Source organism: Phoxinus phoxinus, assembly GCF_949152265.1.
Source record: "Phoxinus phoxinus genome assembly, chromosome: 25".
Taxonomy (NCBI): domain Eukaryota; kingdom Metazoa; phylum Chordata; class Actinopteri; order Cypriniformes; family Leuciscidae; genus Phoxinus; species Phoxinus phoxinus.
In genome coordinates this window covers 2498140-2516833 of record NC_136900.1, presented here as the reverse complement: position 1 = coordinate 2516833, position 18694 = coordinate 2498140, and the positions used below count along the sequence as shown (strand labels likewise).

The 18694-nt window shown below is 39.9% G+C and overlaps 1 protein-coding gene across 2 annotated transcripts in view; it reads right to left on the bottom strand.

Annotated features, from left to right (window-relative positions):
- nfat5a (nuclear factor of activated T cells 5a) overlaps positions 1-11212 on the bottom strand; it is a 28062-nt gene extending 16850 nt beyond the window's left edge. Inside the window, exons 1-2 of one of the 2 annotated variants that reach the window (XM_079602761.1) lie at positions 10889-11179; positions 10316-10381 (exon numbers count right to left, since the gene is read on the bottom strand). Coding sequence is in view for 1 of the 2 variants with exons in the window: in XM_079602760.1 (XP_079458886.1) it covers positions 10889-10961 (73 nt within the window). In the remaining variant the exon portion in view is untranslated. Of the gene's footprint in view, positions 1-10315; positions 10382-10888 lie in introns of both variants that reach the window. The other variant, XM_079602760.1, reaches the window with a different exon arrangement.
- Positions 11213-18694: the final 7482 nt, after the last annotated feature.

Genomic DNA, 18694 nt, shown 5'->3' with positions numbered 1-18694 from the left:
AGCCTCTCGCCATGCAGTCAATGGAGACGGTTGGATTGTTTCCCCGCCGGTGTGGGCGTGGCCTAAATGCGCTCTGTCTCTATAAGTCGCTCCGGAGTATAAGTTGCATCAGTCAAAAAATGTGTCATGAAGAGGAAAAAAACATATATAAATCGCACTGGACTATAAGTCGCATTTATTTAGAAATTAATTTCACAAAATCCAAGACCAAGAACAGACATTTAATCTGGAAAGGTTATTCAGCTCCACAACAGCACACAGAACAACAGCTGAATAGTGTCCGGTGTGTTAGCGTAACACATTATCAGTTATTCAGCTGCACAACAGCATAAAGAATATATACCTGGAGTCTGAATATGCTAAACTAACATTAGCCAGCGAGTCCAACAAGTTACCGGTCAGCAAGTTACCGGTCAGCAAGTTCACCAAGCTCCCGATCTCACTCCTCAACACTGAATACATTGAGTTCTTCCTCGGTGTCGCTTCTGAACAACTCCGCTAACTAGAGCGCCCTCTCGCGGCTGCAGACGGTAATGTTTTCTCTTGGTTCATCTCAGTCAGTATGAATTAATTTTGATATATAAGTCGCACCTGACTATAAGTCACAGGACCAGTCAAACTATGGAAAAAAAATATGGTACTTTTCTCCTCTAACATTAAATCCGCGTGAACCGGAAGTTGCAAACTACTTTTCTCAAGTGTTGTGACGCATTTCCGAGTGAAAGGGAATATTGAACAGAGGGTTTTACTCCAGCGCTCCTCCTCTCCATCTCTCGCCCACAGCAGAGTTTGAGGGAGTGGTTAAGCGATTAAACAACCCAAGCCGTCAAGCCTACGTCATCAGAAAAAGAACCATTCCAGACCCGGAAGTAACTTTTCAAACTTTGATTAAAGGGGTCATGACATGAGAAACCAAATTTGCCTTGATCTTTTGGTATATAAGAGGTCTTTGTACCATTAAAACGTCCTGCAAGTTTCATAGCTTAAGACGTCCTCCCCATTATAAACGAATCATTTATTTAATCAAGCTCTAAATACAGCTCGCTCTGGATCCATGGTAAGAAGTGACGCCACGGTACGAAGTGACGTACCAGCGTTTGCATATGACCGCCTCCGGCACAAGACAACTACGCTTAAAGCGCAAGACAACTACGCTCATTTCGTATCATTGTCGCGCCTCACAAGTGTTCAGTCGACGGACAGCGAGTGGGTCTGTGTACAGGGAAATGACGACGCCGCAGATGTGCTGTTCCTGGCTGTGGACAAACAACATCTTTGAATACGCTGCGAAAGATCCAGTCGTCAGGGGAAAATGGATGCACTTTATTTTTTGCGGACGTCTCAGTCACGGCAGTGTTAGTTTAAGCGTTTGTTCTATACATTTGAAGGATGACTGTTTTGAGAACAAATCCCAAAATGATGCTGGCTTTGCCAGAAAACTGTTGCTCAAAGATAAGTCCGTGCCGACTATTCTGGGCTCAACAACGACGACGCAAACTGTAAGTAATGTATTTAAAACTTTAAACTACTTTTTAAATACGCTGATCCGCAAATGTTCTGGCTGGGGGCGTTAATAATTGATGCATAGGCACTGACGTTAGCCAATCATAGCAGTGGGCGTTAACACTGAACTCTTAAAGGGGAAACACCCCCAAAACAGACTGTGTGAATCAGAGGATGAGAAACAGGGAAAAGGTCATAAATCACTACATTTTAAAAGTTTTTAGTAAAAAAAACTATAGTAATACTATAATTGCACCTAAGGGAACATAATAATAAAATGAAACAACCCATGTCATGACCCCTTTAAAGATAACTTCGGCAAACAATTGTTTTCCGTGTATTAACTTGCACGGATTAATTGTTCACCACACGACTAGTAATATCCGCTAACAATGTAAATAGGGTCAATTTTGATTTCATGCCGACTTTAAGAATTGCCTTTAGAATTCAAATAGCTAAAATCAAATTTTGCTAATATTTAAAGGAATACGCCGACTTTTTGGGACTTGAGCTTATTCCCCGTATCCCCCAGAGTTGGATAAGTCCACACACACCCTTTTCATCTCCATGCGTGCCGTAACTCTGTCTGACGCACCCACCGCTAGCCTAGCTTAGCACAAAGACTGGAGGTAAATGGCTCCAGCTAGCATTCTGCTCCCAATAAGTGACAAAATAACGCCAACATTTTCCTATTTACATGCTGTGATCTGTGTAGTCCAGGGTTATAATCGTTAACGAAAACGAACGAAAAAACTAAAACTAGATGGGAAAAAACATTGTCGTTAACTGAAATAAAAATAAAAACGAGGCAAAACAAAAAAACGATAACTAAATAAAACTGTAATGTGTGGTTGACAAAACTAACTAAAATAAAATAAAATTATAGAGTAAATGTCCTTAGTTTTCGTCTTTGTCAATGTCTTTCCTTCGACGCTATTTAAAAACACGCAGAGAATTCGCTCAGCTGTGTTTCCTTTCCCTGCTGTCCCTCCGTCTCTCTGTCACTCGCATGCATGCGCGCGCGCGCGCGCGACACACACACACACACACACACACACACACACACACACACACACACACACACACACACACACACACACACACACACACACACACACACACACACACACACACACACACACACACACACACACACACACACACACACACACACACACACACACACACACACACCCCTCCCCTCCTCAAGTCTCCAGAGAACGTCTCCATGTGAACGTGTTCGACGCGACGTTGAAGCAAGTTCGCAAAAGGTTGGTATCTCATAAACACCTTTACACAATCACTTACACAATCACACGCATAAAAAGTGGTATACAAATATTTTATATTCTCTGAATATAATGTTCATATGAGAAGCAATTGGGCCTTCTTTAAAAAGTTAACTAGTCGCAAGTTTGAGGTAACTTAAAATGCACTTGTGTTGTCGTTGTCAAAACACTAACGTTATAAGCTGCAGGGCTGGAATGGTAATCTGGCATTCCGGGCAAATGCCCGATGGACCGACGTACCTTTATCGATACATCTCGGGATTTAATACTTTATTTCTTTTCTTTTTCAACGGCCTTCTGATCTACATTGGCAGCCCATTTGTCCCATCCTTTTTAAGGTTATATTTTGTTTTATTACATGGCTTGGTTGAACTCCAATGTAGAATGCGGTCTGTTATTTCTTGATAACACACCGCTGCGGAGTATAACAGACCGTTGCCATGAAAAACAGAGCGTTGCTATATGGACTCACAGAATTCTAACCGTAGACGGAGCGCACTATTTTCTTTGGCGGAAGCTTAGCGGAAGCAATACAATCGTAAACTATCAATAAACTTCCTTTTTAAATCAATATTTTGTTTCAAAGTAGTGATTTATTTGATAGGTAGCCATGTAATAAGCGGGATAATGTATAGCGAGTCGGTAGTTATTGGGAATACAACCCCTTCAGGCTGCTCAAGATCCCTCCGCTTCGCGTCGGGCTCCCGATTGCAGCCTGTCGGAGACAAAGACTAAAACTAATACTAAAACTAATTAAAACTAAACTAAAACTAAGCATTTTCAAAAACTAAAAACTAAACTAAACTAGCAAACCCACGTTAGAAACTAATTAAAACTAAACTGAATTTGAAAACACAAAGTTAAAACGAAATAAAAATAAAAACTAATGAATAATGCAAAACTATAATAACCCTGGTGTAGTCACAGCGTGTACAAATAACAAGGTCACATGAGACAGCCATCTTCTAACCGTATACACACTGGGAACTATATTCTCAGAAGCGAAGCACTACTTCTCCGGAGTGATTTGCTCGCAGCGCCTGAGAAGCCCCGTGGAGAGGAGACGAGAGAAACATAATTCACTTATTGGGAACAGTATGCTAGCTGGAGCCATTTACCTCCAGTCTTTGTGCTAAGCTAGGCTAGCGGTGGGTGCGTCAGACAGAGTTACGGCACACATGGAGATGAAAAGGGTGTGTATGGACTTATCTTAGAACAAATAGCTTTTCAAGAATAATACAATATTGAGCAATAATGAATAATCTTGCAGCATACAGTGCTTTTGATTTTGAACAGCACTGAAAATGTTATTGTTTATTAATGGGTCCCAATCTGTTTCACAAAGGCTATGTGTTGACACTCAGCAGGTTTGGTTGGATTAAAACGAGCTCTGGTGCAGTTCGACTGAAATATGAGCGCAATATGGACCAAAGACGTGTAAAGTGACGTGATGCCATAAGATATGGGCATGGTATACGCTGGCCAATAGTGAGCCTGCATTCTGACGAAGCGCTGCGCTGTGAACTCACTCGAAGGCCCACACTGAAGAACATCACAAGTTCAATAAAGTTGTTATTTTGTTTTGTTTTTTGCACACAAAAGTGTTCTCGTCGCCTGATAATCTTTAGGTTGAGTCACTCGGACTATTTTAAACATTATCTTTACTAACTTTCTGGGCCGGCAAGTTTCAATTACAATAGAAGCCTATGGAGGAGTGAGACCGCTCTCAGATTCAATATCTTCATTTGTGTCCTGAAGATGAAGGAAAGTCTGACGGGGAACAACATGAGGAGAGTCATTACTGACAGAGTTTACAGTTCTGGGTGAACTAACCCTTTAAATGTATAATTTCCTGACCAAAAGAAGCAAGTGAACCAAACTACAGGTGTGAACACACCCTAAATCAAGGTATAATAACTGTGCATGACAAGACAACTGCACCAAAAATAAAATATTAGTGTGTGTGTGTGTGTGTGTCTACTAAATTACAGTCTGTGAAACATGTAGGTGGGTTTATAAGCAGTGAACAAGTCATGTTCATTTACTACTGTCACGGACATTTACAAAGATCCCAAAAAAAGCAAAGAATGGAAATATTTTATACAAAAATGAATGCAGAATAAACACTGTGTTAATTGATGTGTTTATTACACCATGACATGATCCAATAATGATATTGATGTGTATGGAATCATAATAACATATGCATGACGACATTTACGTGCTACGATGCCATCTGTAACTGGTAAGCATTTGCTTTTAGTGATAATAAGAGTCCAGGAGATCTGCCATATTAGCCAGAGACAGACGTCTACATTTCACTCAAATACTGTCAGCAACAACAAACTGAAATCTCATACGTTTCATCATGAGGAAAGTGGAGCGCTCACACTATATATAGTTGATAAGGTGTTAGCGCTGGGCACGGCGTCTCTGATGAGCCGCAGATATTTAATAAGCGGAGGTGTTTATGATTCCCCGAGCTCACGGAGGGACACTCGGTCCCGGTGCCCTTGTGTCTCGATCGCGTGTTGATGACTACAGCGCTGCTGCTGATAGCGACGCACTGAAGCGGGTTTACTGCCGCTCACACTACCTGCAAACCCTTGCCAAACACAACAGAGTTACTTCCCATAACAAAACAATACTGTGTTTTTACTGCCGGAGATTATTCCTGCTCGAGTGCACTGTACTCTGACCATCTATGAAGGGTTTTCTTTCTTACCCAATTCATAAAGTAAAGTGAATGTTTATATGCTTACAAATTGGTGTCCCATTACATTAAAATCCAGCTCTTTTAATGTTGTTTATGTGTCTATGTGGTGTTATTAATCTGCTTTAAGACAATCCATGTGTAAGTTCATAAGTGGACAGCATTGCTGAGTATTTTCTGTTAAAACTGCAGTGAACCAAAGACAGTCTCAAAAACACAGTTTGAAATCGCTGGTGTTTCTGACGTCACACACTACCTTGTAACCAATCAGATCAACGTGATCGTCAACCAGTGGATCTCTGAGTGAGTGAGTGGAGGCGGGGCTCGTTTGCATATTCATAGAACCGCGCATGCTAAATGAGGCAAGGATGTCGAGTTACATTCAAGATATTTTAAAGGCATGACAGAATTTTTTTTACACAGGAAAAAACTTTTAAATGTCATTTTGGTGATTAAAAATTAGATTTAAGGGATACAATTATTGAATACAGGGGGATTTTAAGGAAGATCGTAGGATAATTAAAGACAGAATTATTTTTCCACTATTAAAAATGTAACATCACAGTTTAATAAGTAAAATAATCTCATATTTTAGTTGATACCTATGAATCAACTTTCTTTTTGTCCCAAACCAGATCCTAAATCTTTAAATCTGCTACTTGTTCAGTCATATTACTTTTATTTTTATTATTTATATGTTCCTATGTTTAAAAAAGTTGCTAGAAAACATCAAAACCTCACAAGTCAAGGTTTTAAAATGTGTTTATTATTTGCTGTGAAATAAAGTTGATATAAATATAAAAACTTATAGAAAGTCAAACTGTGGCATAAATTCACAGCTATTAATGAAGCTACAATAACTTTAGGGGGACTTTAAGGAAAATCATAGGATAATTTCCCCAATGAAAAATGTAATAACATCACAATTTAATAAATAAAATAATAAAATTTGTAAAAGTTATTAACTATAAATCAACATTTTGTCCCAAACCAGATATCTCCTGAAGTGTTAAATCAGCAATCCTGTTACTTGTTCTGTCATATTACTTTATTTAATTATTTATATTATACGTTCCTATGTTTAAAAATGTTGTTAGGGTTATATTTACTTTCTGTCTGTCAATGTGACTATCAATTGTTCTATTCTATATTTCTTTTTTATTTAAAACTTCACAGCAAATAATAAACACTGTGATTTTTAATGTCTAACAACATTTTTAAACATAGGAACGTATAATATAAATGAATATTTTAAGTCAGAAAATATTGTTCTTCCACCTTGCCATTTTTTTCACGGTGGAAGAACAATATTTTCTGACTTTGTTGAAGATCAAAAATTGGACCGTTTTAATTGTTAAGCACTATATTTTGTAGCCTATTAATAAAGCGTGCCATGTCATGAGTGTCAGTCTGGCTCAGAGAACCACAGCGGCGAGCGCAGAGATGCTAGCAACACTCCTGAACACCACGTGTCCCGCATTCCTGCTATTCTAACACGCCGCATCCCTGGACGACACGCAGATAACGGGATTCTCCTCGGCCAAGGCGACGTTTTATATCGCAGGGATTAAATCTGTTCAAAAGAACGGGACAGAAAAACTGCTCTTGAAGCTGGAAAGGAGTGTCACAGTAATGCCACACTTCTTCATCTGTGAACGCTGGCGGCGTGAAGCCTCCACAGGTGGCGCCGGCGCCGCATAATGAGAACAGTCATCGACACCGCAGTCCGAGGAGGAACTATTAAACACGTCTGCCACTACAAAGTTGGGTGGAGTGAATCGAGCACAAAAGGTCATGTGACCGAGGTCAAACAGCTTGAGACCAATATCCCAGCTTTAGTCAGTGTGTGGCGTTCGCTAATGCAAAGCTCGCCCTCGCTGTGGGTGGTTTCCAGGGCGCCGCGATGCAATTCGGCTTCATTTAATTGAAATTAGCACCCGTTTTGCCCCCATATATTGACATTTCCCACTCTGACTGGAGGGCGGGATGTATATTTAAGGAACATAGGCTCATTTTCCATGAGAGTTAAACAGTTTTACCGTTTTCGAATCCATTCAGCCGATCTCCGGGTCTGGCGGAAGCACTTTTAGCATAGCTTAGACAGATCATTGAATCTGATTAGACCGTTAGCATCTCTCTCAAAAAAATGACCAAAGAGTTTTGATATATTTAAAGCTTGACTCTTCTGTAGTTACATCATGAACTAAGAACTTTTTATTTTCTGTCGGTCTTAGTTTACGATGTAACTACAGAAGAGTCAAGTTTTTAAAATATCGAAACTCTTTGGTCATTTTTTTGAGAGAGATGCTAACGGTCTAATCAGATTCAATGATCTATGCTAAGCTATGCTAAAAGTGCTCCCGCCAGACCCGGAGATCGGCTGGATGGATTCAAGAACGGTAAAACTGTTTAAAAATGACATAATTCATTTATAATGTTTGATTGATATGATTGAAGAACCGAGTGCAAATGTCGCTGTTAATGAAAGGAATTGCATTGATTTGTCATCGCAAAGATGATTCTAGAGACGACCCGTTACTGCTGTTCCAGAAGTGCTCGAATGAGACGCAGATTATGATGTTGATTAAAAAGTGATGATTGAGCATTGGAAAAATTATTTGTTTTAAAAAATAATTTCAGTCCCTTTCTCCTGATGAACTGCAGTCTATTTAAAAAAAATATATTTTTATTTTTTAATCAGGTTGAGTGAATGATTCAATGACTCGCTGATAAAGTCTTCACTTCATTACTGGATGAATCAGCGTTTTTGAACGAATCTCTTGAATGAATGATTCAATGACAAACATTATCTCCTGTCGCCACCTACTGGCGTAACAATGTCATTGATACAATATTCATTTGAAAGCATTAAGTTCCTTTCAAAAGGTGATTTACTCTATTTCGATCGCTACCGTAGACATCAGTGTTTATATCCGAATTATACACTTTTATCCCAGTTCTTCTAGGATTAGATAATGATTGAAAGGACTGTTTCTGAAGCAGTTTCATAACATTCACATCTGAATGTTTCAGTGTGGTTTCGTCGAAGGTTTAATAGACAGAACTGAAACGTTGTCAGGAACTATACGGTTATCCAGACCACACGTGTGTCTTTTAGTCCCGTATAATCCGTATAGTCATCCCTGATTGGTCTTAACCCCAGTGACGGGTAGGTTTAGGGGCGGGGTTAGGGGTAGGCCATCGTGTGATTGGTTTTTACCCCAGTGACGGGTAGGTTTAGGGGCGGGGTTAGGGGTAGGCCATCGTATGATTGGTCTTAACCCCAGTGACGGGTAGGTTTAGGGGCAGGGTTAGGGGTAGGCCATCGTATGATTGGTCTTAACCCCAGTGACGGGTAGGTTTAGGGGCGGGGTTAGGGGTAGGCCATCGTATGATTGGTCTTAACCCCAGTGACGAGTAGGTTTAGGGGCGGGGTTAGGGGTAGGCCATCGTATGATTGGTCTTAACCCCAGTGACGGGTAGGTTTAGGGGCGGGGTTAGGGTAGACCATCGTATGATTGGTCATAACCCCAGTGACGAGTAGGTTTAGGGGCGGGGTTAGGGGTAGGCCATCGTATGATTGGTCATAACCCCAGTGACGGGTAGGTTTAGGGGCGGGGTTAGGGGTAGGCCATAGTATGATTGGTCTTAACCCCAGTGACGGGTAGGTTTAGGGGCGGGGTTAGGGGTAGGCCATAGTATGATTGGTCATAACCCCAGTGACGGGTAGGTTTAGGGGCGGGGTTAGGGTAGACCATCGTATGATTGGTCATAACCCCAGTGACGAGTAGGTTTAGGGGCGGGGTTAGGGGTAGGCCATAGTATGATTGGTCTTAACCCCAGTGACGGGTAGGTTTAGGGGCGGGGTTAGGGGTAGGCCATAGTATGATTGGTCATAACCCCAGTGACAGGTAGGTTTAGGGGCGGGGTTAGGGGTAGGCCATCGTGTGGTCCGGATAACCGTATAGTACCCGTTGTTATCTATGAATGAGATGCGCAGGTGTTTGAATCGAGATCGCAATCTTTTAACGATTAATGGTGCAGCTCTACGTACAGAACTACCATATTGACGACACTAAAGATTAATAATACAGTGGCATCGCCAGTATTTTGAAGCTTTAGTATCGCGATACCACCGTAGTAACGGTATACCGTGCAACTCCACCAACGTGTCCATGCGCATTTGTGGTCAATGCAGTGCTTTGAAAGCGTTTAACTGAGCACGAGGCGGAGCATGATGTGCAAAACCACGTTTATAAACCTCATGCCCATTTCTTCTAGAATCGCCACCTGCTGTCAGAGAGAGGATTTGCGTTTTCATTTCCATTCAGCCCGTCTGGCGTCTGCCATATCTTTCGCATTAATCTGGACAGACAAATCATATAGGCATGTCAAATTTTCATGATAAACATTAATCTAGGTGTGAACGGGCCTTCAGGAAGAACGAGAACGCTTTAATAATCATTATAAGTCTATGAGAATCATGAAGTCCACACCACAACTACAATGCTAACGACACAGAGGAAAGATATTAAACTAAAAACACTGACAGCAAACCAGAATCCACAACTTTAAAGAGCTTAACACATGGTAGTTAAATTGGTAAATCTAAAACATTTAGTTTATATTCAAATCTGCATCATTATCAGCACATAAACCCCAAAAAGGGATGTTATGCACTTCCCATTGGCTCACCACAGGGTAAATATACTGTACCTGTCATCAATATTACAGATGACTGGCTTACTGTACAAGTATCATATCAACATTAGAACATCATACGCTCAAGTCAGGTCTGTTGTGTGCTTACCTTCTACTGAGACACACACTGCCAGCTACATTCAGCAACATGTTAGCTGTCAAGCTCAATGTCTTGCTGTTGGCAGATGAAATATTAATTATGATAGGCGTGGATCAGTAGCATCATCCATCATGATGGCACTAGTCCAACTTTTATAGTACTTCAAACTCAGTGTATATAATACACCACAACAACAGTGTGTGTCCGAAATACATGTTTGGTGTTCGACAACAAACCTTGGTTGTCTCGGAGCCACGAGTCACTTATAATGTGTGTAAACAAACACACACCCACTCTCTCTCTCTCACACACAGACACACACACACACGCAAATACACACACGCACACGCATTTATATATAGAGTCAACACACACACACACGCATACGCATACATAGACCTACATGTACACTCATACATATACACACATTTATACATACACACAGCTAGCGCGTGCTCTCCTCTCGTGCTAAGTAACGTTAGCAATTCTTCATGTTTATCCGCAACTAAACGCCTCCGTGAAGACACATGCAAACCTAAATGAATGAAGAAAGGACGTAGTATCACAAAAACACGTTCTTACCTTTGGAATAGAGTGATTTAGGAGAACTGGGGTCGATATCGGCGCTCAGGAGAGATATAAAATCAGAGGGCATGCTAGCATGCTAAAGCCTCATGAGATCAGAGGAAACGACTCTATCACTCTCGGCTTAAAGAGCAATGCATATAGAAAGAGAGATGCTTTCAATCATAAAATCCTTATAAAGGGTTTACAGCACATGTACAGTAGTGAAATTCACACTCAGGAACATTTTAATGTGTTTTTTTCTCCATCTGATTAGCTAGCCAGCCATTAGAGCCATTCACCTTTTTCAGCGACTCCTCCCCCCTTTCTGCGCATGCGCACGATTCCCGACTGTATCTGACAGAATAACATTGTTCGGCTGTAACTGACTAATAGTGAGTGTTAAACTTTGTCTACCATATTATTATTGAGTGTATCTGGATTACTATTTGGATGTGATTAGTTCTAGTGATTATTAGGCCTACTGTTCAACTAAACATTGTTCCTGACACTTTTTTTATCAATTCACTTGTTTAATTATAGTTACCATCACTAAGCTTCCGACAACACTTTCAGTTTTTATCTAAAAACATTTTCCCAGAACGTTTGAGTTATAACAGTTTATAAGAGCACAACTATAACATTTTTGAAAAATTATATTTTATTAATTTGGTATGCTATGTCCACCGTAGTGACTCCAGGACTCGGTTGTTTAACAAATAAAATGACGTAGCAAAAACAAAGGGATTTTTTTTAATTCGCCAATCAATTTGTAGGTTTCAGGAATTTTTTATTTTTTTTACCAAACTTTGTATAAAGATGATTCTCAACTATATTATAAAATATAAAACAGAATGTATTGATATACCATATGCAATATGTGGGTAAAATGGCAATAAATGTGTTTTCCCATTCAATAATAGCCTATCTATACAGACACTGTATCTAATCTGCATATTAATGTGTTCATGGAGCAACATGTGATGAAAAAATAAGTGTAATAATGGGAGTAACAACATTTTCCTAATAATATCTAATATTTCATAGGAATATTGATGTATAATTTCCCTAGTTGTCTACCAGAATGCCTGATAAACATCCTCTTGTGGACATATTTTGATTAGAAACCTAATTTTCCTGATATGCTGATTTAAGACAAACTATTAGAAAATTATAATTACAAAATTGTATCATATTTCCATAAGAGTGCTTAACTTGATCACTAAATTAATGTCAGTCATTTTAAAGACCAATCAGAAGTGTTTGTCCTGGTGAAGCCTCTGAACATGTAGTGTCTCTGGAAAGCCCTGAATCTGCTCTTTACTGGACATCCAGAGAATTCACTGCACTATTTAGCTGCATTATTCAGCCATTTACTCTAAACCCCATTCAAAAACCCCATTGCCTTCGGGACAATGGAGCCGGCGGTGCTAAAACTCGTTCTGCGCTTTGGCCTGAAGTGATGTCACACCAGCAGCTCTGTCCCGTCTGCCGCTGTAGTCGAGCGAAGTGCCGAGCAGAAAGATGAAGCGCAATATACTCTTGAATCTCTCAGGAAAACAGAAATGTGTGGGAGTTCCTTCAGGAATCTTCAAAGCCGTCTCTGACAGCGGGATAACGAGCTGCTCCGGGAATACTGCCACTTTCACAGAGAACACGAGACATACGGAAGAGTACGAGATTGTCAAAAATATAAGGTGTAGAGCAAAGATTTCAAATGTTTTCATCCCCCTAGCAGTGGTTGTTTGTTGAGTTAAAACAGCTTTAATTATAGAAATGTATTATAAATTTAAAAATATATAAACGAGACTTCATTAGCCGCTATAGGTAAGGAATAGGTAACCATGCACGTATGCTCCGCCCATAGAACATTTCTTCATGAATATTCATGAATATGCACGTATGCTCCGCCCATTAGAATTTTTTTCATGAATATGCACGTATGCTCCGCCCATAGAACAGTTTTTCACAAATATGCACGTGAAAATATATTCATGAATATGCTCCGCCCATAGAACAGTTTTTCATGAATATTCATGAATATGCACATATGCTCCGCCCATAGAACAGTTTTTCATGAATATTCATGAATATGCACGTATGCTCCGCCCATAGAACAGTTTGTCATGAATATTTATGAATATGCCCGTATGCTCCGCCCATAAAACAGTTTTTCATGAATATTCATGAACATGCACGTATCCTCCGCCCATTAGAATTTTTTCATGAATATGCACGTATGCTCCGCCCATAGAACAGTTTTTCATGAATATTTATGAATATGCACGTATGCTCCGCCCATAGAACAGTTTTTCATGAATATTTATGAATATGCACGTATGCTCCGCCCATAGAACAGTTATTCATGAATATTTATGAATATGCACGTATGCTCCGCCCATAGAACAGTTTTTCATGAATATTCATGAATATGCATGTATGCTCCGCCCATTAGAACAGTTTTTCATGAATATGCATGTATGCTCCGTCCGTTGGAATAGTTTTTCATGAATATGCATGTATGCTCCGCCCATTAGAACAGTTTTTCATGAATATTCATGAATATGCATGTATGCTCCGCCCATTAGAACAGTTTTTAATGAATATGCATGTATGCTCCATCCATAGAATAGTTTTTCATGAATATGCATGTATGCTCCGCCCATTAGAACAGTTTTTCATGAATATTCAAGAATATGCATGTATGCTCCGCCCATTAGAACAGTTTTTAATGAATATGCATGTATGCTCCGTCCATTAGAACAGTTTTTAATGAATATGCATGTATGCTCCGTCCATAGAATAGTTTTTCATGAATATGCATGTATGCTCCGCCCATTAGAACAGTTTTTCATGAATATTCATGAATATGCATGTATGCTCCGCCCATTAGAACAGTTTTTAATGAATATGCATGTATGCTCCGTCCGTTGGAACAGTTTTTCATGAATATTCATGAATGGGCATATTCCGCCCATTGGAACAGTTTTCGACAGGAACTGAATATTAAAGGTACACATGTAGGAATTACATAGTGTGCCTTTAAACTACTCCAGAAGTCAGACACATTTAAGTTGCAAATGACTGCACCTGCTCTGGTTGATTTAGGAAGCTTATCATTTGCATCATCTGAATGGCCTTTTATTTAAATTTTTTGGCACAGCTTGAAAGTCACCATGAAATCAAAATAGGCAATTCTTTATTTATGGAATATTGCTGTGTTTTTTATAAATGATTTATTGGTGCACATCATTATGGTGTTAAATTCATGTTCCTGGTAATCTTGAATCAGAATAACTTCCTCTGGCAGCATCTCTTCTCTTCTCTGATGATGAGGGCGGGGCTATAACCTGTCAATCACACGAGATCCTCCAATAGCACACAACAACCATCCAATCAATTCCCCACAGACAAAATCAAGCCCCGCCCACATTTGTTCTTGTTCCTGAAGCGTTTCACTCGATATACGACACAATAGAGAAGGAACGACGAGAGCAACTTCTGTTGCATGCTGACTTTAATCAAGAACATGGCATTTAACTTAACCAGCATTAGCACTGGTTCTGGAAGCGCTTTAATTAACCATCAACCAGTCATTTGATATTCATGCAATTCTTCTGTTGATGATGGAAGATGATGACATCCAGGATTTTCCTCTTGTTGTAACTTAAACACACAACAACAGGTTGAGAGAGCATCATAAAACCTCATTTCAATTCAACAGGATTTAAATACCCGGCAATATTGTGCAATAACAGAAAACATTTTGGAAGGACATGGTCATGAGAGGAAAGTGTGTCAAGCAAGAACATTTTCAAATAAAATAAAAGTGGTGCAAACAAACTTTGTTTTGAGGCAAAAAATAAATACATTTTTACTTATAGTTTCTCTGTCATGTCAATTTCTGATAGACAATAATTTTCTCTTTGAATATCCCGTCTCACGATGAAATATGTCATATTACAGAAGCAAAATGGCTTGTGAATTCTGTTTCATGGTGACTTGAGAAGATCTGAATGGATCATGGTTAACATAATGTAGAGGACTTGGCTTTAATGCGAGTACAGGCTATTAATGGCAACAATGTGCTTTTTGAGGGAATCATGAAGAGCATTCTGGATCAACAGATGGAAGATCTGCTCAGCTGTGGATCTGCCGACGATAATCCAATTTGGCAGCACATACCCGTGAGGATCAGCCTTACAAACAGCACCGCAACATGATGTCCCAAAACTGAGATCGGCCTCATTCAACTAACATTAATTCCTGTTTAAAACGGAAATCTTTAAAGGGGGGGTACAATGGTGTTTCATGTATTCAGAGTTGTTTACAGTGTTAAAGAGATGGATTCTCATGCTAATAATGGCCAAAGTTTGAAAAGTTATTTTGAACGAATAACAGAGAATTTCTGTGCTGAAAATCATACTTCCGGGTTGCTACACGTTTCGTCTGGTTTTTTTCTATCGTAGATCTAATGACGTAGACCAGAGTGGAACTCCTTATATGAGCATTGCTCTCGGAAAAGCGCGTTCACGCACACGTCGATCCGAGGAGAGAAAGACCGCGCTCATCGGCGCATAGACATCATATATCTCTATATAATATCTATGCATCGACGCGCTACTACCGGAAATCATCAGCAGCAGCGCTAAATAGGAATGGTTGATGTCAAGAATGTCTCCAAAAAAGTGTGTTTTGGGATGTGAGGGAAAGTTTACCTTGTTCAGCTTCCCAATGAACCCAGTGTTACTGGAACAGTGGATGCAGTTTGTATTTCCGGGACAGCAAAGGAGTGTGGCAAGTGCGGTTTTGTGTTCTGGTCATTTCAGTGACGAATGTTTTATTAGCAAGGCCGAGGTCGTCGCTGGATTTGCAAACCAAATACTATATATATATATAGTAATATGACCTACCGCAGCACGATCGATAATAAGCAAACCTTCCCGCGCGCTCCCGCTTGACTCTATAGCTCCGCCCACGCCCAGAATCAAGGACCTCGGCTTTTTCCGGTTAGAATCGGAAAGCTGTATTTTTATTTTATAAATATGATGAAACTAAAGACTTTTTGGAGATATGAAGGACGCACTATTACTCTATAGGTACTCAAGATTAACATGAGATTGACTGAAACTAAGTATTTTACCCCCCCTTTAATTGCATTATAGCCACAGTCCAACACTGACCTTCACATTCACTAGACTGTATCCATTTATGTGTGTATGAATGTGTTCAATCATTAAATACCAGTTAGTCATCCAGCTTTGAAACATAAGCCTGTAAAATACTATTATGTGTGCAGCTACGCTAGCTCAAAATGTTTGCATTGCCCCATTCTCAGTGCAACACAAGCACACGTTGCAGTCTCCGCATTGCCGCAAGGGGGTGATTGTTGGCGTAAACTGTCTTTAATGGTCAGTTTTCTCTTTTAGGCCAACTATCGTGACCATTCGAGGAGAAGTCTTTCCAGGCAGTCTGCTAATTTGGCGGCCATCTTGGGAGTTTAGTCACTTCAATCAGGCAAATCCAACAGTATAGCGTCATGATGCCGTCATCAAACACCAAGAAATATCACCAGGTTGTGATTTTGCAGATTGTTTTTTTTCTCTGGAAGACGAGAATTATTTCACTAGAGCCGCCATATTGGCCATTGCAATCTCTCCTATTTACCGTAATACCAGAAGCCACACGACCGTCTCAGATATAGCCCAGTTTATGGTCTTTCCGACCTGTAACTCTTTATTTATTTATTTATTTTTTATTAGTGTTCATCAGAGGACTTTTGTTGCACTTTAACTACACACACACACACACACACACACACACACACACACACAAATGAATGGATTCGAGGAGTTTTGTGGCTTAAATTTTAAAAAGTAACAAATCCTTCCCTCGCTGGTCAATTTGACCTCCATAGGAATTAATAAAATGCGAGGAATGCTTCAGTACACATATAATTTACGATAGCACATAGGCTAAAAATGCTAAAACTAAAATGAAAACTGATTTCATAATGTCTACATGTGTATCTTGAATGCATACTGAATCAACTGACTTTAGGACCCAGCGGAACAGCTCATTTGCTACATATGTAATATCCGCTTCGCGTCGGTAATCAGCCTGTCGGGAGTTGTATTCGCTATAACAACCGCCTCGCTATACATTATCCCGCTTATTACATGGCTACCTACCAAATAAATCAATAATTTGACACAAAATATTGATTTAAAAAGGAATGTATTAATTTAAAAACGATTTATATGGCTTCCGCTAAAGAAAATAGTCCGTTCCGTCTCTATGGTTAGAATCCTGCGTCCATGGCAACGCTCTGTTTTCATGGCAACGGTCTGTTATACTTAGCAGCGGAGAAATAGAGAAATAACAGACCGCATTCTACATTAGAATTCAACCAGTCTTTCTGACTGGAGCGGCAAAAAATGAAACGAAAGCTCTATTACCGTGCGTGGTGGCGGACGGTAATGCATCGCGCATCACTCAGCTTGTTTGCCAACTGCCAATAAAAACTAACGAAGAATATAAATCTTCTTCTTCGTCGTTGTCATCAGGGGCTGGCGGGCTATTGTATGTTAAACCGGCGTCGTAGCGAGCTTACTGGCTAACCGGCTGAAGTTAATATGGACATAAAGTTTTTTACATGGAACACTAACAGTAAACCTCACCGGCCGGAGAGAGACCGCGTCGGACCGCGGACAAGTGTGTATGCTGCGTTCACACCAAACGCGAATGGAGCGTCTGGCGCGAGTGATTTCAATGTTTCGGCGCGAATGAGGCGTTTACTTAGCGCGGCGCGGCGAATTCACCTCATTCACGCGTCGTTTTTTTTTTTTTTTTTTTGAGTAGGCCTAACTACCATCATTTTCCCAGATAGTGTATAGATTTTTAGGCATTTTATTATCCCAAACAGCCTGGAAAATAGTGCATTTAGCTGACGTAAATGGGAAACAAATCTCCGAATGTTTACATCGTCTGGCTCCGCCCCTGGTTATGCATCTCGATGTCTGAACACACCGTGGAGCCCAAACACGTTCGCACCAGTGATTCAGAGCGCATCAAACTGCCAAGGTCATGATTTTTAATCGAAATTTCAATAGTTCGCCACTTGGGGGCGATGATTGACACCTTCAATAAAGCTTTTTCAATTAGTAGAGATGCACGATATATGTTCATTTTTAATGTTTTCGGTATCGGCCCGATAAGAAAATTTGGCCGATATATTAAAGCCGATAAATAATGTATTATTTCCTTCAGCCGAGACACTTCAGATGCGACTGTTCAACATGATGGGTTTGAATTGCTTGATATATGATTGGAATCACTTCATAAAAGGAAAATACAGATCAGTGCTGTCATACAGGCTACATATAACGAGAACATTATAATTGTGTGTTTGGGTCATGGCTCTTAGTGGCGACACTTTTGTTTTTGTAATCAGACTCTCAAAAAAAATTTGGATTTAGATTTATCGGGCAATATACATCGGTCATCGACTTTCAAATATAAAGAATTATCCGTTATCAGTATCGGACAAAATTTTCATATTAGTGCATCCCTAGATTAGTTTATAAAATAGTGTTTTTTGGATGTTTGGGCTGAGTTTAGATGTATTTACACGATTATTCGAAACAGTGAATCATTTTGCGAAGAAATTGGTTCGATTGATTCAAAACTTGGAAAAGCTTAGTTTCTTGAATCCCTGAGTGGAACTCGTCAAATTTGAGATGAAGTCGATGTTTACAGCGCTAGCTTCCTGAATTACGGCACAGACATTTGAAAGTAACGTTGTCGCCCCCTTGAGTACTGGAG